General features: G+C 48.8%; 1 protein-coding gene across 1 annotated transcript in view; it reads right to left on the reverse strand.

The window, feature by feature from the left end:
• PRKCH (protein kinase C eta) overlaps positions 1-25,029 on the reverse strand; it is a 106,083-nt gene that overhangs the window by 55,164 nt on the left and 25,890 nt on the right. Inside the window, exons 2-3 of the mRNA XM_077323920.1 lie at positions 13,050-13,113; positions 1,193-1,343 (exon numbers count right to left, since the gene is read on the reverse strand). Coding sequence (XP_077180035.1) covers positions 1,193-1,343; positions 13,050-13,113 — 215 coding nt within the window. The remainder of the gene's footprint in view (positions 1-1,192; positions 1,344-13,049; positions 13,114-25,029) is intronic.

The following is a 25,029-nucleotide window of genomic DNA, read 5'->3' on the forward strand; positions in this document are numbered from 1 at the left end:
GAAAGAAAGAAAGAAAGAAAGAAAGAAAGAAAGAAAGAAAGAAAGAAAGAAAGAAAGAAAGAAAGAAAGAAAGAAAGAACTTGAACGCTCACGTTCTCAGGCTATGACCACTATGTGACAAGAGCATTGGTCTGGATGGACCACTGGCCTGATCCAACATGGCTTCCCTTATGTTCCTATGTCTGGAGCAGTGATGCTCTGTCTTCTTGGTGCTTAGGGGGCCAAGAGTGGGAGGACTTCTGGAATTCTGGGCCTGCTGGTGGACCTCCTGATGGCACCTGGATTTTGGCCACTACGTGACACAGAGTCTTGGATGGGATGGGCCATTGGCCTGATCAAGCATGGCTTCTCTTAGGTTCTTATGAAACACTCTGTCACCCTGAACAGGAAGCAGAAGGTGCAGTCAAGGCATACCAATGGATGGTGACCCCCAGCAAGACAAGTTCAGAGGTGGTTTGCCATCACCTTCCCTGGCAGTCTCATCATGGCCAATCTTGCTGGCTCCCGAGCTCAGATGAGTCCAGGCTGAGCTGGGCTATTTGGCTGCAGTGCACGAAGCCTTTCGACAACCTTTCAAATACTTAAAGAGGGCTATCATGTCCCCTCTCAACCTCCTTTTCTCCAGGCTGAACATTCCCAAGTCCCTCAACCTCTCTTCATAGGGCTTGGTCCCTTGGCCCCAAATCATCTTTGTCGCTTTCCTCTGTACCCTTTCAATTTTATCTACGTCCTTCTTGAAGTGAGGCCTCCAGAACTGCACACAGTACTCCAGGTGTGGTCTGACCAGTGCCGTATACAAGGGGACTATGACATCTTGTGATTTTGATGTGAGAAGAAGCAACTTCTTTGTTACTTCTCCCCCCCCCCAAAAAAAAAATAGTTTGGACAACTTGCATCAGTGAAATTTCCACTGGTGACTTCCAATCTCAAGACAGGAGGGCAGACGGAGCGCTTCGTCCCGGGTTGGCCAAACTGTGACTCTCCAGATGTCCATGGGCGACAACTCCCATGAGCCTGTATCAGCATGGCTCATGGGAATTGAAGTCCATAGACATCTGGAGAAGCACAGTGTAGCCACCCCTGGCTTCCGCTAAGACTTGCAAAGTGAAACATGCATGTGGGCATCAGATTCGGGATGAATAGGGATCATGGCAGAGGGGAAGGCCGGTGCCAGTTCTTAAGCCGTTCTTACCAGATGAATTCCCGGCAGTGCGAACAGTACGTGGGCTGTCGCAAATACGTGGCCATAAACTTGTGTCCGTTGACTTGGTGGACTCTTCTGCGCATGGCCCGTTGGCGTTTCCGGGTGAAGTTTTTAAAAAGCCGGTCCCGCTGGAGTGTTCCTGTGGACACAAAGACATTTGTTTTTAATGGGACAGCGAAGAAAAACGGCTCATCTCGTAGTTTGACATTATTTTTTTCCAACGTAGCTCAGCCCTGGAAAATTCTCCCATCTTCTCTTCTTTCTCCTCTTCTCCCAGCCCCCCAATCCCCTTTTGACACCCAGGGCTCCCAAACTCGGTGTGAAAGCTTCTTCTGTATAGATGACAGCCCTCTTTAAGTATTTGAAAGGTTGTCACTTGGAGGAGGGCAGGATGCTGTTTCTGCTGGCTGCAGAGGAGAGGACACGCAGTAATGGGTTTAAACTACAAGTCCAGCAATATAGGCTAGATATCAGGGGGGAAAAATTCAGTTCAGCAGTGGAATAGGCTGCCTAAGGAGGTGGTGAGCTCCCCCTCACTGGCAGTCTTCAAGCAAAGGTTGGATACACACTTTTCTTGGATGCTTTAGGATGCTTAGGGCTGATCCTGCGTTGAGCAGGGGGTTGGACTAGATGGCCTGGATGGCCCAACTCTATGATTCTATGATTCTATATTTTTTCTTCCTGTCTGCTGCAGAAGAGGCAGGTAACTGGAAATCTCAGCTAGTCATGAATGTTGGACCTATATTTTAGCTACTGATTCCTAGCAAAGACCAAGCTGGCCTTGGTAACAATATGTAAAGTGACACTTTTCTTGGATGCTTTAGGATGCTTAGGGCTGATCCTGCGTTGAGCAGGGGGTTGGACTAGATGGCCTGTATGGCCCCTTCCAACTCTATGATTCTATGATTCAAATGGGTAGCCGTGTTGGTCTGAAGTAGCACAATAAAATCAGAGTCCTGTAGCAACTTTAAGACCAACAAAGATTTATTCAGGGCGTGAGCTTTAGTCTGACGAAGAGTGCTTGCACTCAAAAGCTCACACCGTGAATAAATCTTCGTTGATCTTTAAAAAGGTGCGACTAGACTCTGATTTCATTGTGCTTCTTCTGTATAATTTGCCTCTGCAATCTGCCAGGCGGAGCGATGGAGGGGTAGGAGGAAACATAGAATCATAGAATCATAGAGTTGGAAGGGGCCATACAGGCCACAGAATCATAGAATCATGGAAGGGGCCATACAGGCCATAGAATCATAGAACCATAGAGTTGGAAGGGGCGATACAGGCCATAGAATCATAGAATCATAGAATCATAGAGTTGGAAGGGGCCATACAGGCCATCTAGTCCAACCCCCTGCTCAACGCAGGATCAGCCCTAAGCATCCTAAAGCATCCAAGAAAAGTGTGTATCCAAACAAAATGCTTTGGAGCCTAGTCATTTTAGAGGCCGTAGCTGCTCTTAACCGCTATGCCCAGCTGGCTGTCATCCATATTACTGCTGGTTCCAGCTCCCTGCCTTGACTCCTGGACTTTTGCCTTAAGAGGGGCTGGGCCACGATTTCCGTCTCATCCATTTAAGTCTCTGAAATCTTACGGACGACATCCTTCATCTGGGTTTTTCTTAGAATTCACAGGAAGAGCCAGACGGCTGCGATGGGGCTGAGCGATGGCTGTTATCCCCCATCATTACGCCCTTCCCTGTTCTCACAGAGGGGCTATTTTTAATCCGCCCTGTCCATACTTCCCCTTTCCACAATGAGCCATTGTGTCTGCGGACACCTTGAGAGACACCCAGGCATCAATCCAGGGGATGACTAGTTTGCAAACCAGTTTGCTTAAAAAGCTCAGGGAGGGAGGGGGGGGGTCCTAAGTCATGCTTGGAAAGTCAGGCTAGAAAACCCCACAAATCGGGACAGGCTGGGGAAGGGATCCTGGATTTGTTATTATTTATTAAATTTCTATACTGCTCTCTTGCGGCGCAGAGTGTTAAGGCAGCAGACATGCAGTCTGAAAGCTCTGCCCATGAGGCTGGGAGTTCGATCCCAGCAGCCGGCTCAGGGTTGACTCAGCCTTCCATCCTTCCGAGGTCTTGCTGCTGGGGGGCATAAAATGGTAATGACTGGGGAAGGCACTGTCAAACCATCCCGTATTGAGTCTGCCAAGAAAACGCTGGAGGGCGTCACCCCAAGGGTCAGACATGACTCGGTGCTTGCACTGGGGATACCTTTACCTTTACCTAATATGCATTGAAAGTGCATTATCCAATGTGTGCATAATAGGCTCAGGAGCACCTTTAACAAACGTAGTACGGTAGGTAACGTAGTACCTTTATAGACACAACAAAAGTTTGTAAGCCACCAAACTCATGTTGTTTGGGAAATACATTTTGCCTCTTCAGTAATATGGTGGCCTCGAAACGTTTCTCTACAAACTCTCTTTTTTACCTCAGAAAAACAAACATACCCTAGATATCAAACTGTGAGACATGATCTTGGCAGCTAAAAGTCTCTGTCTGCAATAAGAACCCGAGGGCATGAGAAATCCCACACTTGAGAGAGACTTGCAGAGAAATCCTAAACAGAGTTACTTCTGACTAATTCCAAAGACTGCAACGGGCTTATAAGGGGGTCATTCTGACCGATTCTGCACATAAGCTCAGGCCGCTATTGATCTCTTAAGTTCCATAGTTTCCTCCCCAAAGAGAGAAATTCATCACATGATGAATTCATCTGTAAGGTCGTAAATACAACTGATCAGCACATGACCCTTTGGTTTCTCCCCCCCCTCTCCGTATCCTGCTGCCCTCTGCATTCCTAGAGGACAGAGCGTGGATGTGGGAGGGAGGGATGTACACGGAGAACCTGGTCTGAAGACAGAGATGTCAGCTTCTAGGTGGGGCCTGGAGATCTCCCAGAATTACAGCTCACCTCCGGACTACAGGGATCATGTCCCCTTCACTGGCCATCTTCAAGCAGTGGCTGGACAGCGGCTGGATGCTTGAGGCTGATTCTGCCTTGAGCAGGGGGTCAGGCTAGATGGCCACTCCCAACTCTGTTGTTGTTAGGTGCGAAGTCGTGTCCGACCCATCGCGCCCCCATGGACAATGATCCTCCAGGCCTCCCTGTCCTCTACCATTCCCCGGAGTCCATTTAAGTTTGCACCGACTGCTTCATTGACTCCATCCAGCCACCTCATTCTCTGTCGTCCCCTTCTTCTTTTGCCCTTGATCGCTCCCAGCATTAGGCTCTTCTCCAGGGAGTCCTTCCTTCTCATGAGGTGGCTCCCAACTCTAGGATTCTGTGATTCCATTTCTGAAAGCTCGATCACTGCTTATTAAAATATCCTTGTCAGCAAACCTGGATCTTGCATATCATTTCCTTGGGATTTCTGCAAACCTAGAGTCACCAACAGGTAGCTCTAAAAATTACTGGAAACTCTATGACCTGTGTCATTTCCTTTTTTGTGCAAAGTAATGCAGCCTCCCCTGTCCCCACTCACAATCCTCACACTGGTTTCTAGGCACTGATTGGGCAGCTCTCTTTTCCTGATTTGCTGAGCAATCCTAAACAGGATTATTAGTGCTGCTCTCAGGATGCAATAAATCGTTCGGACAGGGAAGCTGCCACAGGCTCGAATGCAAGGGCACCGTTCAGTTAAATCAATTGAATATTAACTATTTCTATTGATTAAATATTTGCATTGAGTAAACAAGGAACGGCTTTTAGAACAGCGTCAGCCACATCCGTGGCTCCTCCCATCCAGACCTGTAGCTCAAATTTCGAGGTGCACTGTTCAGAACAACATGTTAAAATTGCAGGGCTCCTCTCCGACACATTGTGAAATGTCTGGAGATAATTGCATGCATTATAGGTGTCTCTTTTCCTCCCCAGCTGTTGATTTCATAGAATCAGAGAGCTATACAGACCATCTAGTCCCACCCCTGCTCAAGGCAGGATCAGGTTCAAGCATCCAGGACAAGGATCTGTCCAGCCGCTGCTTGAAGACGGCCAGTGAGGGGGAGCTCACCTCCTCCTTAGGCAGCCCATTCCATTGCTGACCTACTCTGACTGTGAAATCCCCCCCCGATATCTAGCAGATATAGTTCCACATGTAATCTTTACTAGGAAAGATTATTTGCAAACATATATCATATTCGTCTGCTTCAGTCTCCCTACAAAAGGAGTACATTGCAAGCCTCTTGTGGCTAGGCTGAAGGCAGACTACATGTCACATATCAGCAGGGGCAGAGATCTAAACTTCATGGCTGCTTGCCTGCTTCCCTGCAAGGCATACACACTGAGCTGCTCTTCCTAAAGAAAGGGGAAGTGGGTGGGAGCCCACGGTAAACAAAGGAATCCCCAGAGCATATGATGAAAATTACCACTGCTCATGGCTGCAGTTCCCAGCACTGACCACCCGGCACCACTAGTGAGCACAAAGGTGCCGCTCAACTGCTTAAACAGCTTAACGGCAGCCCTCCTGGGTTGCTTTCGCCAAATTACTTGCTGATTGCAATTCCAACATTCAGATCCATTCTTCCCACAAAAGGAATGAGTTCTCAGCACCAACCCCCAAAACTACTGGAAGTGCCCATCGTATAAGAGCAGCGACCTTCTAAAACCTAATAGGATGGGATGATGAGAGAGTATAGGAGAAATGACAGAGACGGCCCCCTACACAAGAGCCTGAATGGTCCTCTTGACGCGGCAGAGAATATTGGATTGTTCTTAACACCGGGTACTGCCCACAAATGCCAAGTCACGGCCGTGCTGAATATTCATATGACATTTCCGACAAGAGCTGAAGGGACACTGTAAGGAGATTTCGATTTCTGCCTCGATCGTGCAGATGGCGACCCAAGTGCCTCTGTAAATCAGGAAAGGAGAGACAGCTTGGTGTAGTGGTTAGGAGTGCGGACTTCTAATCTAGCATGCCAGGTTCGATTCTGCACTCCCCCACATGCAGCCAGCTGGGTGACCTTGGGCTCACCACAGCAATGATAAAGCTGTTCTGACCAAGCAGGAATATCAGGGCTCTCTCAGCCTCACCTCCCTCACAGGGTGTCTGTTGTGTGGAGGGGAAAGGGAAGGAGATTGTTAGCCGCTTTGATACTCCTTCGGGGAGAGAAAAGCACCATATAAGAACCAACCCTTCTTCTTCTCTTCTTCTTGGAAATGAGCCGTAATTCACAAAAGTTCCTACCTTACTACAATGTTTGTTAGTCTTAAAGGTGCTCCTGGGCCTATTATGCACACATTGGGCAATGCACTTTCAATGCATATTAGGTAAACGTAAAGGTATCCCCTGTGCAAGCACCGAGTCATGTCTGACCCTTGGGGTGACACCCTCCAGCGTTTTCATGGCAGACTCAAGACGGGGTGGTTTGCCAGTGCCTTCCCCAGTCATGACCGTTGACCCTCCAGCAGCAAGCTGGGGACTCATTTCACCGACCTCGGAAGGATGGAAGGCTGAGTCAACCTTGAGCCAGCTGCTGGGATCGAACTCCCAGCCTCATGGGCAGAGGTTCAGACAGCATGTCTGCTGCCTTACCACTCTGCGCCACAAGAGGCTCTCACTCAATGCATAGTAGAAGTAGATTATCCTGTTCTGCACAAGAAAATCCAACTGCAAAAGCACATTGAAAGTGCATTATTCAATGTATGCGTAATGAGTTCTGGGCCCATTCTACACACATTGGATAATGCACTTTCAATGTGCTTTGGCAGCTGTATTTTCCTGTGCAGAACAAGAAAATCTACTTCTAAAGTGCATTTAAAGTGCATTATCTATTGCGTGCAGAATAGGCCCTGGATTCTTGCTGTTTTCTACTACTGCAGATGGTCCACCTTGCTTTAACTGTAACAATAAGTCTAATGGGGAGTGTCAGTTTTTGGCCCATTAACTCAGCAGTGGGCAGGTCGCTGTGCTGGTCTGAAGCAACACAACACAGTTTGAGCCCAGTGGCACCTTTAAGACCAACAAAGAGCCTTCGGCTTTCTGCAGGGCCTGCAAAACTGAGCTCTTCCACCAGGTCTATGGTTGAGGCTGGTGCCAGTAGAAGATCAGAATGGGGCTCCCCCCTTGAAGATATGCTCCCATGCCAATCCATCTATTGGCGTGGCTGGTTGTCACACCCCTCCCCTCGCCACCCCGGCTGTGTGGGGTTGTTAAGATAGTCTGTTATTATTTCCGTCAGATGGTTTTGTATTTTTGTGATTCTATCTATCTTTTGGATGCTTTAGGATGCTTAGGGCTAGTCCTGCGTTGAGCAGGGGGTTGGACTAGATGGCCTGTATGGCCCCTTCCAACTCTATGATTCTATGATTCTATGATTCTATGATTCTATCTATCTATCTATCTATCTATCTATCTATCTATCTATCTATCTATCTATCTATCTATCTATCTATCTATCTATCTATCTATCTATCTATCTATCTATCTATCTATCTATCTATCTATCTATCTAGTCATATGTATATTTATATACCGCCCTCCCCTGAGGCTCAGGGCAGTTTACATGGAACTGGAATAAAAGCATTACAGATAACATGATAAATTGAACAGTAGTGAAAGAGTCATAACAGGAGAACATTAACATAAAGGAACAAACATGAACATCCAGTTTTAACTGTAACATACTGAAGGACCTCTAGGGTGGCCATGACGGTGGTGGTTCTCATGGGAGGGGGGCTCAGGGGCCAATGGGAAGTGATTCAATTCAGGTCGACTTCAACCAAAAGCCTGGCAGAAGAGCTCCCTTTTGCAGGCCCTGCAGAACTGTTAAAGTTCCGTCATGGATCTGATCTCCTCCGGGAGCTCGTTCCACCAGGTGGAGGCCAGGATGGAGAAACCTGTGGCCCTGGTTGAGGCCAGGGATCACTAAGCAGTTGGTACTAGCAGAGTGTAAGGCTTTTTAATGGGGGTTTTATTGGGGATCGTATTTATTGTATTGAACTCTTCATGCAGCCTGCCACGAGCTGGCATGCTGAGAGTGGCAGGCAATAAATTGAAGAAGAAGAAGAAGAAGAAGAAGAAGAAGAAGAAGAAGAAGAAGAAGAAGAAGAAGAAGAAGAAGAAGAAGAATCGCAGAATCATAGAATCATAGAGTTGGAAGGGGCCACACAGGCCATCTAGTCCAACCCCCTGCTCTACGCAGGATCATAGAATCATAGAATCATAGAGTTGGAAGGGGCCATACAGGCCATCTAGTCCAACCCCCTGCTCTACGCAGGATCAGCCCAAAGCATCCTAAAGCATCCAAGAAAAGTGTGTATCCAACCTTTGCTTGAAGACTGCCAGTGAGGGGGAGCTCACCACCTCCTTAGGCAGCCTATTCCACAGCTGAACTATTCGGAGTGTGAACAATTTTTTTCCTGAAGAAGAAGAAGAAGAAGAAGAAGAAGAAGAAGAGGAAGAGGAGGAGGAGGAGGAGGAGGAGAAGAAGAAGAAGATACAGCCAGAATTAAACTGTATGAGACTTAAAGGTGACACTGGCCTGAAACTTGGTTCTGTTGCTTCTGCCTAGTTGGGGAAACGGCCTCACCTGCCCCTTACAAAATGCCAATGCCTTCCACCTGACTCACCAAGCCTCTTCCCCACACCTGAGCTCTTCCCAGGGAGCCCAACTCCCAAACGTGCCCTGCCCCAGATAGCACAGCCGCATATTTCTCACTGGTTAGCTGCCATTTCTATCTGACAGGGAAGACAAGAATGCACCGCAGGTTTCTGTGGCTGCGTGCTGTTTATCTCTTCCCTCCCCGGCATCGACTCCTACACACGAGAGGAAAAGCAGCCGCTCTCTCCCCACCACCCCGGATCCACTTTCATATTTAGATCAAAACCTTTGGGGACTCGTTTCCATAATCTTGGCGTAGGTGTGATGCTTCCTTCATGGCTCAAGATGCATTGCCTGCTTCTATAGCTACGTTCGGGGTGTCCACAAACACACAAACCTGTCCCACTTTCTGAACGGCTTTGCAGGAATCAACTCTTGATATAAGAGCCAACTCTTCTTCTTCAGTAATATGAGGGCTCTCTCAGCCTCACCCACCTCACAGGGGGTCTGTTGTGGGGAGAGGAAAGGGAAGGCGACTGTAAGCCACTTTGAGACTCTTTTGAGTAGAGAAAAGTGGCATATAAGAACCAATTCTTCTTCTTCTTCTTCTTCTTCTTCTTCTTCTTCTTCTTCTTCTTCTTCTTCTTCTTCTTCTTCTTCTTCTTCAGTAATATCAGGGCTCTCTCAGCCTCACCCACCTCACAGGGTGTCTGTTGTGGGGAGGGGAAAGGGTAGACAATTGTAAGCCGCTTTGAGCCTACTTCGGTTAGGGAAAAGCGGCATATAAGAACCAACTCTTCTTCTTCTTCTTCTTCTTCTTCTTCTTCTTCTCACCCTGGAGCTCTACAAACTAATGGAAGTTGATGCCTTGCGTTTTCAGTTTATAAGTCATCTAGTATGCCTTTCAGGAGATAAATAAAGAATATGAATTCCCACCGGGTAGCCCTATTAGTCTGTTGCAGTAAAATTAAACTGCAATCCAGAGCTACTTTATAGACCAACAAAATTTATTATATCACCAGGTTGGGTGAGGTGAGTATTCAGTGATGCATAGGGTTGCAAGCTCCGGGTTGGGAAGGACTTCGAACGTTGAGTCCTTCTCTGAGTTTTTAAAATGGACTCGGTTTGAGTCCCATAAATCATCTTGGTATAAGTGAGTCCAAGGTTTAGTTAGAGTCTGGCCCCTACGGATATCCCAGAAGATGGGGGGGGGGGGGAGGCCCTCTTGAGAGCGGCAGGCTCTAATTGGAAGAACTGGGCTTGATTTCCCATGTTTTCATATGCATCCAGTTGCTTGACCTTGGGCAGTCCCAGTTCTTTTGGAGCTCTCTCAGCCTCACCTATTTCACAGAGTATCTCAAAAACTTTGGCCACCTCATGAGAAGGAAGGCCTCCCTGGAGAAGAGCCTAATGCTGGGAGCGATCGAGGGCAAAAGAAGAAGGGGACGACAGAGAATGAGGCGGCTGGATGGAGTCACTGAAGCAGTCGGTGCAAACTTAAATGGACTCCGGGGAATGGTAGAGGACAGGAAGGCCTGGAGGATCATTGTCCATGGGGTCGCGATGGGTCGGACACGACTTCTCACATAACAACAAACTGTTGTGGAGAGAGGAAGCATAGGCAATTGTAAGCCCCTTTGAGACACATGAGGTGCAATGGGAGACCTTGGGCCAGCCCCAGTTCTTTCAAAGCTCTCTCAGCCTCAGCCTATCTGCTGTGGGGAGAAGAAGGGTAGGAAATTATAAGCTCCTTTGAGGCACTTGAGGCCTGCAGGATGACCTTGGGGCAGTCTCAGTTCTCTCAGAGCTCTCCCAAGCTCACCTGCCTTGCAGGGTGTCTGTTATGGGGAGAGGAAGGGCAGGCAACTGTAAGCCCCTTTGAGACTCCTTTGGGTATTAAAAAGCGGGGTCTTCTTCATTTTGCTGAGGAGCAACTTCCAGAATGTTGATGGAGCAAGATTCTGATTCAGCAGGGTAGTTTTGTGTCTGTTCAGGGTATGCAAAAGCCTTTGAATATTCCAAAGCACCCTCATTTCCCAGTAAGCCAATGATTGAGCTGCAATTGGAAAGGGAAGCTTCCCAGGTGACTGCTGCTTTCTCATGAACCTCCTTGCTAGGATATGCAAATGTACGTTTTTGGGTGGGGTCGACTTTCGACTCTGCGTTCCGTGGCTGGCTGAAGACCAAGGCGAACCGGCGTTCTTGGCGACACACAGAGCCAAGAGGGTGATCTCGGAAGGGAAGCAGGGGAGGTGGCTAATGCAATTTTTATAACACCGGGTCCTGAATATTTCATGCAGGAGGCTCTGCCGTGCTCAGGAAAGGGGTGCCGGTTCTGTAGTCCTCGCACGTGTCTTCTGGAAATGCTGAGTCTTCCTGCATGAAGTCCGGAATATATTATCCTGGAAGGATTTTAAGAGAGAGAGAGCCTCCGCAGAGAACTGAGCTCTCTTTAGCTTGGTTGTGGAAGGGAATGCCGCACAGTACGTAGGGCGGCCAGTTCTGGCTTGGGGAAGGCCTGGAGTTTGGTGGGTGTGGCTTGGAGAGGGCGGGGCTTGGGGAGGTCCGCCCTCCAAAGCAGCCATTCTCCCATCTCTGTTTTCTCGATAGCGCTTATAATAGTTGGAGAACTCCGAGCCCACCTTAATAGCATAACCCGGGGTGGAAACTACCACCAAGAGACACCCGTGGCGGCTTCAGCTTCTTGTACCCAGAACCCTCTGCCAGGCTTCCTAGAAATCTCCTGGGATTTCATAGCAGGAGCAAGAGGGGAAGAAGAAAAAAGGAACAGGTCCAGACTTGTGCTTCATTTTCTTCCCCAGCTGAATCAGAAGTTCCTGCGGAGGGCACTGAAGGTGTGATGGAGCCGCTGAGGCTGCAAATGACTCACCTTTAATGCTCAACTCTCAAAGAGTGATTCGGAAACGGTACAAGACGGGGAAAGAGAGGTACTGTTTGGGTGGGTGGGAGGTCGAGGATGAAGAATAGCTGTTTTTTGTGCCCCGCTTTTTATGACCCAAAGCAGTCTCATAGTGCTTTTTCCTTTTCTCTCCCCACAACCTTCCTTTTCTCTCCCCACAACAGACGCCCTATCCCTGCGAGGGAGGTGGAGCTGAGAGAGCTCTGACAGAACTGCTCTGCAAGAACAGCTCTGTCGGGACCATGACTAGCCCAAGGTCACCCAGCTGGCTGCATGTGGAGGAGGAGTAGGCAATCAAACCCAGTTCTCTAGATTAGAGGCTGCTTTTTTAGAGAGCCAGTTTGGTGTAGTGGTTAGGAGTGCGGACTTCTAATCTGGCATGCCAGGTTTGATTCCAAGGTCCCCCACATGCAGCCATCTGGGTGACCTTGGGCTCGCCACAGCACTGATAAAACTGTTCTGACCGGACAGGGATATCAGGGCTCTCTCAGCCTCACCTACCCCACAGGGTGTCTGTTGTGGGGAGGGGAATGGGAAGGTTACTGTAAGCCGCTTTGAGCCTCCGGGTAGGGGAAAGCGGCATATAAGAACCAACTCTTCTTCTTCTTCTTTTCTTAACCACGGCAACGACGTTGTTTATGCATGGGTAATCAAATGACTGGCTAATCAGAAGCCTTACTGGTTAAAAGAGTCACCTGTCCCCACCCAACCATTTCCTCGGGAGGGCCAACAACAGGGCAGAGAGGTCAAGACACTCCCCTGATTTCACCTCCGGGCACTAGAATTCAGAGGTTGACTGCCTCTGCACATGGAGGCTCCCTTTAGTCACCATGGCTAGCAGCCATTGATAGACCCTTCCTCCATGATCTGCTCAGACCTAAGCTGTATCCTCCCTAATATGTGAAAAGAGAGGGGGGAATGAATGGAAACATCTCCGATTGCACAATGCTGAGCCTTGGCATGGGTTGTCTGTCTCTCGGCAGTAGGTCGATGTTGCCAACCTCAGATATTAAAGGTATCCCCTGTGCAAGCACCGAGTCATGTCTGACCCTTGGGGTGACGCCCTCCAGCGTTTTCATGGCAGACTCAATACGGGGTGGTTTGCCAGTGCCTTCCCCAGTCATCACCGTTTACTCCCCAGCAAGCTGGGCACTCATTTCACCGACCTCGGAAGGATGGAAGGCTGAGTCAACCTTGAGCCGGCTGCTGGGATCGAACTCCCAGCCTCATGGACAGGGCTTCAGACTGCATGTCTGCTGCCTTACCACTCTGCGCCACAAGAAGCTCTTACATTTACCTATTAGGACATGCTTAAAAAAACAAACAAATGGCCAAATAAAGGCAGGAGAGCAGAGATGCATTCTTCTTACCTTCAGTAAAGCTGCCCGAAAGGGTAATTGCTATAAATACTTTTCCTTCTGGCTCCAGGTCAACCTGCAAGAGATGGAGAATATCATCATTCATGTGTTACCTGCAAGGTGCGGGCTGCATTAAGTACGCAGAATTATATTCCATTTCCTAAATAATTACCGAGCTGTATCCGTCATAGCCACAAATGGCAAATTCATTAAATGGGGAGGGGCCTGCCATGTAGGCTACCAGGTCCCCTTTGGCCACCAGCAAGGCGTTAGGAGATGCAAGACCTATAGTACTCATGACTGAATATGAACAGAATCCTGCAAGGGGCATCAGAGCAGACATGTATTTAGCATAGTTGGAATAGGAACTTCCTGGTATGCGCTTCCTGATCTACAGGGACTTCCCAACTCAGAACTAGCAAAGGATTGTCCACTGAAATCTCTTAAATGAAACAACTCGGCTATTCAGCTGCGACTGGGAGGGCTGTTTTTAACCTGCTTTTAAAGTTTTAATATTATATGTAAAATTCTGTTAGAATCATAGGATCGTAGAATCATAGAGCTGGAAGGGACCTCCTGGGTCATCTAGCCCAACCCCCCGCACTGTGCAGGACACTCCCAACCCTCTCGCTCATCCACTGTCACCTGCCACCCCCTTGAGCCTTCACAGAATCAGCCTCTCTGTCAGATGGCTCTCCAGCCTCTGTTTAAACATCTCCAAAGATGGGGAACCCACCACCTTCCGAGGAAGCCTGTTCCACTGAGGAACTGCTCTAACTGTCAGGAACTTCTTCCAGAGGTTTAGACAGAACTTAGAATCATAGAATAATAGAGTTGGAAGGGACCTCCTGGGTCATCTAGTCCAACCCCCTGCACTATGCAGGACACTCACATCCCAATCGCTCATCCACTGTCACCTGCCACCCCTCCACAGAATCAACCTCTCCGTCAGATGGCTCTCCAGCCTCTGTTTAAAAACCTCCAAAGAAGGAGAACCCACCACCTCCCGAGGAAGCTTGTTCCACTGAGGAACCGCTCTGACTGTCAGGAACTTATTCTGGATGTTTATTGTGTATATTTCAACAACAATGCTGGCAGACACTCTGAGCCAGCACACTGGGAGTGGTGGGGTATCAATCAATCAATTGATCAATCAATCAACCAATTAACCAATCAATTGGATAAACCTCCAAGTGGGATCTGGAGATCTCTTGTTATTACAACTGATTTTCAGACAATAGATCTTTTTTCCCTGGAGAAGAATGGCTGGTTGGGAGAGGGGGTAGAGGTGGCCTGTATGACATCGTATATGGACAACGTCTCTCCCCTCCCCAAACCATGCCCTCCCCAGGCTCCACTCCTAAAATCTCCAGGTATTTCCAAAGCTAGAGACAGCAAACCAAGCTAGAAACCCGATACCCAAGCATCTCTGGGGCCATCGCCCATTTCCTTGTTGGATGGGCCAAGCGTCTTGGGTTGCCAAGGGACAGTCTGCTAAACCATAAACAGATTAAAAAGGAGGTTCAATAGTTTCATGGAGGAACAATGGCCACTAGCAACGGCGACTGTGGGGAAACCTTCTCTGAATCCCCAAGGCAGAAAGCTGAAATGAGGAAGCCCTGTTTCCCATACATGCATGTATTTGCATGCTAAGTGACACAAAATCCATGCACAGAGATTACCTGGTTGGCCACTGTGTGAGAGGATGCCAGATTAGATGGACCCCTGGTCTGACCCAGCAGAGCTCTCCTGATGTTCTTAGGAAGGCCTCGGCCTCTCTGCCCTGTTGTTGGCCCTCCAGAGGAACTGGCTGGCCCCTGTGTGAGACAGGAGGCTGGACTGGATGGACCCCTGGCCTGATCCAGCAGGGCTCTCCTGATGTCCTTAGGAAGGCCTCGGCCTCTCTGCCCTGTTGTTGGCCCTCCAGAGGAACTGGCTGGCCCCTGTGTGAGACAGGAGGCTGGACTGGATGGACCCTGGTCTGATCCAGCAGGGCTCTTCTGATGTTCTCATGAAGGCCTCGGCCTCTCTGCCCTGTTGCTGGCCCTCCAGAGGAACTGGCTGGCCCCTGTGTGAGACAGGAGGCTGGACTGGATGGACCCCTGGTCTGACCCAGCAGGGCTCTCCTGGTCTTCTTAGGAAGGCCTCGGCCTCTCTGCCCTGTTGCTGGCCCTCCAGAGGAACTGGCTGGCCCCTGTGTGAGACAGGAGGCTGGACTGGATGGACCCCTGGTCTGACCCAGCAGGGCTCTCCTGATGTTCTTAGGAAGGCCTCTGCCTCTCTGCCCTGTTGCTGGCCCTCCAGAGGAACTGGCTGGCCACTGGGTGAGACAGGAGGCTGGACTAGATGGCCCACCAGTCTGATCCAGTAGGGCTCTTCTGTTATACTGTTATTTAGCAGTGTGCTTTGGCAAATCTCCAGCGGTAACCTTGCTCCCTCCACTCACCACAAAACACTGCATCTCCCCCACCACAATTCACATTATGTTCTTAAAAGAAATATTTGTTTATCTTCCTTGGGTCTTTATGGAAGCCTTTCTTCCTCCTTCCCGTGTGCAAAATGTAGGTCAGCCTTTGAGGAGAGCTTTTGTTTTCCTTCCTTTCAGCCCTCCTGACAAGATCTCCCGAAGTTCCAGTCACCCCATCACAGGAAAGCTATAAAAAGCCCCCAAGTGATTTCTTTTTTAAGCAGTGGTTGCTAAATGCAAACATGCACCTTGCACATCCCGTCAGGCTTGCCAGAGGTGGAAAGTCCTGAAAATAGAGACTCCTGAAGGATCAACTAAGCGTTTTTGGATCCGCCTTCCCTCAATGACTTAACTTTCCACCACATTTGGAAGAAGCATTTTGTCTTTAACAATCTGGGGGCCAAAATTAACCAGTATAGTCAGGGTTGTCAACTCCGTTCATAGAATCCTAGAGTGGGAAGGGGCATGTAGGCCATCTAGTCCAACCCCCTGCTAAGTGCAGGATCAGCCTCAAGCATCCAAGAGAAGGATCTGTCCAGCTGCTACTTATATCATCATAGAACCATAGAGTTGGAAGGGGCCAGACAGGCCATCGAGTACAACCCCCTGATCAATGCAGGATCAGCCTCAAGCATCCAGGAGAAGGATCTGTCCAGCTGCTGCTTGAAGACCGCCAATGACGGGGAGTCGCCACCTCCTTAGGGAGCCCATTCCACTGGTGAACTAATCCGACTGTAAAAAATTTGGGAATTCATGGAGTTTTGGGAGGTGGAGCCTAGGAAGGGTGGGGAGAAGAGGGACTTGGGTGTACTATGATGCCACAGTGTCCACCTCTCAAAGCAGCCTCCCCCAAGGGGTCTGATCTGTTTAGCGACCCAGTTTGGTGTAGTGTGTTTAAGAGCGGAAGTTCTAATCTGCCAAACTGGGTTTGATTCCCCACTCCTCCACCACAAGCAGCCAGCTGGGTGACCTTGGGCTCCTCACAGCCCTGATAGAGCTGTTCTCACCAATCAGTTCTTTCAGAGCTCTCTCAGCCCCACCTCCCTCTGTTGTGGGGAGAGGAAAGGGAAGGCGATCGTCAGTTGCTTTGAGCCTCCTTCGGGTGGTGAAAAGGGGGGGGGGTTAAAAACCAACTCCTCTTCTTCTTACAGTTCTAATTCTGAGAGATCTCTCTCCAGTTCCCCTCAATATTTAATGTCATGAATGATCTCTGCAGTAACTTGTAGGAGTCCTGTTCCATGGCAAATCTTCCAGAAAAAGGCATCCTGGCTGGAAACTTGGACGTTTCCTCAGGAGGGTTCAAATAGGCTCCTGTGTTGTCGAAGACAAACGCGAGCATAAACGCACAGCAATTATAGAAGCAAAATCTTCCCCCCACTTCTTTACACAACTCAGTTTCCCACAGAATGGTTCTTATTATCGAAGGGTAGTCCAGTGGCCCGGAAGAAAGAGCCACAACAACTGAGCACAAATGATCCCATAGCAGGGAATCAAAGAGGGAGGGGAATGAGCATGCCAACTTCAGGAGTGGGTAGTCCCTCCAGCCCAGCTTCCTGTTCCCCAGCTCATCTCCAGACTACAAAGACCAGTTCCCCTACAGCAGGGGTCATCAACCCCCGGTCTGCGGCCCGGTGTTGGGCTGCAAAGGCCACGATACCGGGCCACCGACAGCTGCACCTGCCTCCCCCCTGGTAGCACCCCCTGGTGGCGAAAACGCGCATGTGTGGCAACTGCGCATGCACGTTTTCACAGCACCCGGGCCGTCGGCTCTCCCCTCACCCCAGAGGCGGTCCCTGACCTGAGAAAGGTTGGGGACCGCTACCCTACACAAAATGGCTGCTTGAGAGCATGAACTCTGTGGCATTGTACTCTACTGAGGCCCCTGTTCTCCCCAGGCCCCATCCCTGTATCTTCAGGGGGCTCCCAACCAGGCAATCCCCTGCACATGAAGCCTGCTGGGTGACCTTGAGTCAGTCACCAGCTCTGAGAACTCTCTCAGCCCCATCTGCATCACGTTCCTATGGTGGAGTGAGCCAGTGTGGTGTACGAGTTAAGAGTGGGTTAATCTGAAGAACCAGTTTTGATTCCCTACTTCTCTTCCATGTGGAGCCAGCTGGGTGACCCTGGGCCAGTCTCAGTTCTCTCAAGAGTTCTCTCAGCCCCACCTGTCTCACAAGGTTCCTTTTGTGGGGAAAGGCTACTGTACACTGCATTGGGGTTCCTTAGAGAAAAGCAGAGTATCTGTGTGCATAAATTCTCCTGAATCCTGGCCTTCTTTCAGCACCTATAAGAGCTTTTATGTCCCTTTGAGCACCATTGGTCTTAAATCGTTCTGCTAAAAACAACCACCAGTGATATCGAAAAAGAGATTCTATTTAAATTGCAAAATGTCTATCCTGCCTTTCTGCTCTTACAAGGCAAAAAGCTGAAATGAGGAAGCCCTGTTTCCCATACATGCATGTATTTGCACGCTAAGTCACACAAAATCCATGCACAGAGATGTCTGTGCTTTGCACCAAAATAAATCCATCGATGAATAAATCAAAAGCCCTGTTCCTGTGCCAAGGCAATCCAAATTCTGCAAGATGAGTGGGATTTCGCAACCCACGTGCGGTATCACCGAGATCAGTTTTATTCTGCATAATTTGCTCACGTGTGGAGAAGTCAGCAGTTCTGTGCCACAGGGAACTCTTATCCCTGACTCATAGAATTTGTAGTCAGTCATCTAAATACCTTCTGAGAATCTGCCAGAGTTATACTTCCAAATATTTTCAGAAGTGGAACTGCAGTACCACCTTTGGCCACCTTCAGTTCTGGCGCTGCAGAGCCACCACAGCAGTGGTGGAGATATTGGAGGCGGAGTCTGGTGAGGGTGGAGCTTGAGGACAGGCGGGACTGCAGCAGGACTCTGATGTCACATCCAGGTCAAAGGTCATATATCCAATGCTTCCCTTTCCAATAAAATCACTCTGTCCCACCAACATCTAAATTTCCTCCATTCTATCACGTCTACCCACCTTTCCCCCACCTTGCTTAGCAGGTAAGCATATATACACATGTGTTCTCTACATCATACTAGCCCTTTGTCCCGAAATATTTGTGCTGGTATAAATAGTATAACATAGAATCATAGAATAATAATAATAATAGAGGGCAGTATAGAAATGTAACAAAATAAATAAATAATAAAATAATGTAGTTTAAAGCCATTCGGCAGGTCCTGTCCTCTGCTGCCAACAGGGAACTGCTCCGTGCCTTCCTCCAAGTGACAACCTTTGAGATACTTCAAGAGAGCCATCCTGTCCCCTCTCAATCTCCTCTTCTCCATGCTGAACATCCCCATGTCCCTCAACCTTTCCTTCTAGGGCTTAGTCCCAAGGCCCCGGATCATCCTTGGCGCTCTCCTCTGCCCCCCCCCCCTCCATTTTGTCCATGTCCTTTTTGAAGTGAGGCCTCCAGAATTGCACCCAGGACTCCAGGTTTGTGGAGGGAGATCGAAACAGAGGGACCTTTAAACTTGCACGTCAACACAACAGAAACTGGTGGATGATTCAGCCACAGCGGCCGAGACGATGCGAAGAACTCTCTTGCCGAGAGCTCACCGACACCCAGCTGCAAAAAGCAGCAGGACAGGTTGATCCAGTTAATACGGCAAAGTGAAGAGTAGCTCTGTCTTTTCCATTTTAAAAAAATTACGCCTCACCAATGTGGAGGGAAACAAAGGGAGAACCAAGGAACGCTTGGGGCCTGAATTAAATTTATGCTGCATTCCCACAAAATTTGCTTTCTCTCTGGGTCAAAGAATCCATTGTCAAGAAGAGAGAGTGGATTGTACGTGGATAAAACGGGGTTATGAGAGACCTGATGCAAAACAGTCCTTCAGAGAACCTACCGATAGACACTGAGAACTAAAGAACTTTATGGGCCAATCCGGAGGCTCCGTTAAGGGCCAATCAGGGCTCTTGGCGGGCCATCTGAAAGCGTATATAAGTTGCAATTTCCCCCCTAGTTTCTTGTTCGGTATTGCTGGAGTTGGGAGTTGTTATTACTAATATAAAGAGGCCTGTTTTCTGTGACTGTATTCACCGAACCTTCAGACATAACAGCAAGAGGGAGGGAGGACGTTCTGCAAGGCAGGCATGCGGAGGAGAATAAAGTCTGTGCCACAAATTCCTAGGAAAGGCGGCATTTGGAACAGGACTTGTTTAAAACATCTCTAGCCCATTTTTTTAAAAAGCGATTTCATTTTTCAAATATTTACACTCTACTTTTCCAATCTAGAATTTGCCCCAATACAGGTTGATTTGTTTAAAAAGTTTTTAGTGCAGCCATGACGGCAGGAGCAAGATTCATTCATTCATTCATTCATTCATTCATTCATTCACTTACTTATTTAGCATCCACTGCACTATCTTGCAGTCCTGTTTATAAAATGCCAGTGCCCGTCTCCTGGAATTTCATATCTACATGCTCGCTGCATTCAATGAATCTATTCCCCTGACAGCGGTGCTTTCCTCACCTTTCCCTCAGGGTTAGAATCGAAGGGTTGGAAGGGACCTCCAGGGTCTTCTAGTCCAACCCCCTGCAGAATACAGGAAAGTCACAACTATCTGCCCACCCACAGTGACCCCAATTCCATGCCCAGATGATGCCCCCTCTGAAGTTCTGGGTTGTCCAGCTTCAGGTGGTAGCAGTTGGATTATGCAGAGTCTGCACAAGATTGAGCAGAATGTCAAGGGTGTCCTGCAGGGGGCATTGTAAGAGATGTGTATTAAGCATAGTTAAGACAGAAAGTTCCTGACGATTTTCAAATAATCTCCTCCAGTGTCCTGATTGTCTAAACAAGAGACTTTTTGCTTGTTTGAGCAGACTTCCTCCCTGCTCCCCTCCACAACAATTGTGAATGACTGCAGACTTCCTCCCTGCTCCCCTCCACAACAGTTGTGAATGACTGCAGACAACGGGTAGCTCAAATAGTTAGGTCTCTCCTCTCCTCTTTTTGTACATAGTTTGTTTCTCTTCCGAATAAAAACTGTTTTTATTCTTCAGCCTGGTGCTGCACCCTATCTGCATATTAAACTCTGCCAACAGAAGCTAAAGATCTCCTGGGATTATAACTGACCCCCAGGTGATGGAGTTTAGTTCTTCTGGAAAAAAAAAAAAAGACAGGATTGGAGGGTGGATTCTCTGGCATGGATTTTGTCAGAGCTTTCAGGGGTAGTCAACCTGTGGTCTTCCGGATGTCCAAGGACTACAATTCCCATGAGACCCTGCCAGCATTTGCTGGCAGGGGCTCATGGGAATTGTAGTCCATGGACATCTGAAGGACCACAGGTTGACTACCCCTGCCCTCCTTCTCTACCCCAACCCCAAGCTCCAGCCCTAAATCTTCAGGCATTTCCCAATCTGTGGTGCCGTGCAGACTAGGGTATTGTATACATAGTAATAGGTGAGGCACATTCTTTTTTAAAGGTGTGCGTGATTGGGGGAAGGCGGGCATAATTAAATCATATTTGCAATAGCATCAGGCCTTCCCCCAAAGCCTAGCCCTCCATAGCAGAGAGTTCCTCCATTGCGTAAAGATGCCTCAGCGAAATGCCGTGTGCGGAATTCCCCTTCCCTTGCGTGCTTTTCATACCTGGGTACGTTTCGTGTGCCACCTGAGGAATTCTGTGGGTGTGACCTTATTCCCTAGTGTTGCATCCTGCCTTGTTTTGCTGTTTTCCTCACACACACACACACACACACACACACACACACACACACCACTTGGGAAACACGTTTCCTTTGGCTCACAAACAGGGTTGCCAACCTCCAGGCAGGGGCTGGCGTTCTCCTGGGATTGCGACTGGTTTCCGGGTGACAGGGGTTGGTTCCCCTGGAGAAAATGGCAGCTTTAGAAGGTGGAGTTTAGGAGGACGAAGGAGAAGAGTCTGCATTGAGACTCTACCCAAAGGAGTCTCAAAGTGGCTTACAGTCGCCTTCCCTTTCCTCTCCCCACAACAGACACCCTGTGGGGTGGGTGAGGCTGAAAGAGGCCTGATATTCCTGCTCGGTCAGAACAGTTTTATCAGTGCTGTAGGGAGCCCAAGGTCATCCAGCTGGCAGCATGTGGGGGACCGGAGAATCAAACCTGGCTCACCAGATTAGAAGTCCGCACTTCTAACCACTACACCTGGCTGCAAGTTCTGGAGACTTTCCGGGTGGAGCTGGGAGGGAGCGGGATTTGGGGCAAGGAGGGACCTCAGAGGACTATAGAGAGATGGAGTCCACCCTCCAAAGCAGCCATTTTCTCCAGGGAAGCTGGTCTCTTTAGTCGGGAGATTAGCTATAATTCCAGGGAAAACAAATTTACTATAGGAAAAGAGAGGGGAGAGAGAGAGAGACCTAGCAGTCTAACTGTTCTGCTGTCTTTTCATTCAGTCTGTTCAACTGTTCTTCTAGAGGCAAACTGGGAGGAAGTGTACCCAAAGAAGTAGGAAGTCACCATATAGAATCATAGAATCATAGAGTTGGAAGGGGCCATACAGGCCATCTAGTCCAACCCCCTGCTCAACGCAGGATCATAGAATTATAGAATCATAGAGTTGGAAGGGGCCATACAGGCCATCTAGTCCAACCCCCTGCTCAATGCAGGATCATAGAATCATAGAGTTGGAAGGGGTCATACAGGCCATCTAGTCCAACCCCCTGCTCAACGCAGGATCATAGAATCATAGAGTTGGAAGGGGCCACACAGGCCATAGAATCATAGAATTGGAAGGGGCCATACAGGCTATCTAGTCCAACCCCCTGCTCAACGCAGGATCAGCCCAGAGCATCCTAAAGCATCCAAGAAAAGTGTGTATCCAACCTTTGCTTGAAGACTGCCAGTGAGGGGGAGCTCCCCACCTCCTGAGGCAGCCTATTCCACTGCTGAACTACTCTGACTGTGAAAAATGTTTTCCTGAGCCAATCAGGAGGCTGGAGGGGTTATGTGAAAAACATTGGGAAGTTCCTCATCTAACCATGCTAAATGCAGCTCTCACCCGATGCCCCTGTAGGATATCCTTTTCAATCATCCACGTTACAGATCTTCCACGTTCCAGGCACAGGTTTCCTGACTAAGGATAAATACGCAGAAGGTCAAGCTGCATCCAATAAACTAACAATGCATTAAATATTTATTATATGGACTGCACACATGCCAGATTTTAAAAACATGAAGCGCCTGAATGTCACACTATAAGCTTCACGCAAGCTGTAAACATTTCCTGTACAAAGCTGAGGAACATGTCGAATGGCCAACGAATACCACGAGCGTTTTGGCCCCTGAGGCCTTTCTCAGTGGTCGGAAATGCAAACTCATTCAGAAAAAAAGCCCCCATTTGGAGTGTGTTGTGTATTAATCCTGACCCGTGCTTTCTGAAAATTTAAAGGGAAGGTAAAAGGTAAAGGTCAAGGTATCCCCTGTGCAAGCACCGAGTCATGCCTGACCCTTGGGGTGACGCCCTCCAGCGTTTTCATGGCAGACTCAATACGGGGTGGTTTGCCAGGGCCTTCCCCTGTCATTACCGTTTACCCCCCAGCAAGCTGGGTGCTCATTTTACCGACCTCGGAAGGATGGAAGGCTGAGTCAACCTTGAGCCGGCTGCTGGGATTGAACTCCCAGCCTCATGGGCAGAGCTTTCAGACTGCATTTCTGCTGCCTTACCACTCTGCGCCATCAGGGGCTCATCATTAAAGGGAAAGGAAAGCAAAAAAAATTATAATGGAAATGAGCATTATTCTAGGAAGAGCTGGGTTTTTATTTCCCGCTTTTTCACTACCCGAAGGAGTCCCAGAACAGCATACAAACACCTTATATAATTATATGTATAGAATATAATTATATTAAAGACTTTTCCAGTTACTAGGAATGCCAGCCTCCAAGGGGAGTGCTAACAACCGAGGGACCTGCCAGTCGCGTGAAGCCAAACCTATTAAGACACTGGTGTCGGCTGAAAGCATTTTTCTTCCTTTGTAATCCCCAGGAATTACCGCTCCTCTACAGACTACAGAGATCTGTTTCCCTGGAGAAAGTGGATGCTGAGGGGTAGGCTTTTTCAGCCAGGGTTTTGTGAAACCCTGTGGTTTCTTGACAAGCCCTGAAGGGCTCCAAAATGGGTGGGAGTTAATTTTTTTAATTTATTAAACATTAATCGGGTTATAGGACCTTATATGGTCATGTCAACATGCCCTCCCCTCCCAAAATGGCCAATGAGAGGCCTGGAGGGGGTGGGAAGGGGAGGGGCCTCAGGTGGGCATGTCCACAGCTCTGCTTCCCCACCATATTCTGCATGATTGCACCACTTCTGGGGTTTCTCGAATCCTGAAGGATGTTTCAGGTGTTTCCCAATGGTAAGAAAGTTAGGAAAGGCAGCTGTGGAGGGTGGGCCCTACAGTCTTGCCCCCCAACTGAGGCGTCTGTTCTCCAAAGGAGCCACCTTACTCATTTCCAAGAGTTTCCGAACCTTGAGCTGGAAATGCCAAACCCTCATCCTTCCCCCAGTGGCTGTGTGTGTGTGTGTGTGGACTGGCCACCCTGTTCCTGACCCCAAACAGCCCTTGGGATTTCCCCCATTGGGTACGGCCCCCAAGATCATATAGGACCATATAGGCCAGGAAAATGGCACCCGTTAACCTGGGCCTAGTGTTTAGAGCAGAGGTAGTCAAACTGCAGCCCTCCAGATGTCCATGGACTACAATTCCCAGGAGCCCCCTGCCAACTGGCAGGGGGCTCCTGGGAATTGTAGTCCATGGACATCTGGAGGGCCACTGTTTGACTACCCTTGATTTAGTGCATCACGCCTGAAAGATACCTGAGATGCATGGAGCAACCTTCCATAGTGGGCAAGTGCCGCTCCCCACTGCTAATTGATAATCAGGTAGAATAAACATAAAATCTAGCTTGGTGTAGTAGTTAAAAGAGGCAGCCTCTAATCTGGAGAGCCAGGTTTAATTCCCCGCTCCTCCTCCACATGCAGCCAGCAGGGTGACCTTGGGCTCGTCACAGTCCTATTAGAGCTGTTCTCACAGAGCAGTTCTGACAGAGCTCTCTCCTCACAGGGTGTCTGTTGAGGGGAAAGGAAGGGAGGATGATCGTAAACCGCTTTAAGATTCCCATGGGTAGTGAAAAGTAGGATGTTAAAAACCAACTCTTATTATTATTACTTATGTATTTATATTTATAGGCCGTCTCTCTTGAGCCAGTCATAGAAAATATAGCATGAGGCATGGTGGAGTTACACTAGGGCAGACCGCAGAGTTATGGCTGCATTAATTAACCAGGGTAAGGGTTGGCTCACGGCAGTCCCTTACTACCCATGACAAATGGGGTTGCCAGGTCAGTCAGAAGGAGCCTGAAAAAAGTGACATTTCTTCTGTCACCCATAATTCTGCCATATTCTATCACCCATTTCTTCTGTCACCCATAATTCTGCCATAGAGTTTTGCCCTTAAACCAGAGCGTTGCCACCAACGTCATAGGTGGCAACGCTCTGGTTT

The sequence above is a fragment of the Paroedura picta genome, chromosome 2, assembly GCF_049243985.1.
Source record: "Paroedura picta isolate Pp20150507F chromosome 2, Ppicta_v3.0, whole genome shotgun sequence".
Taxonomy (NCBI): Eukaryota; Metazoa; Chordata; class Lepidosauria; order Squamata; family Gekkonidae; genus Paroedura; species Paroedura picta.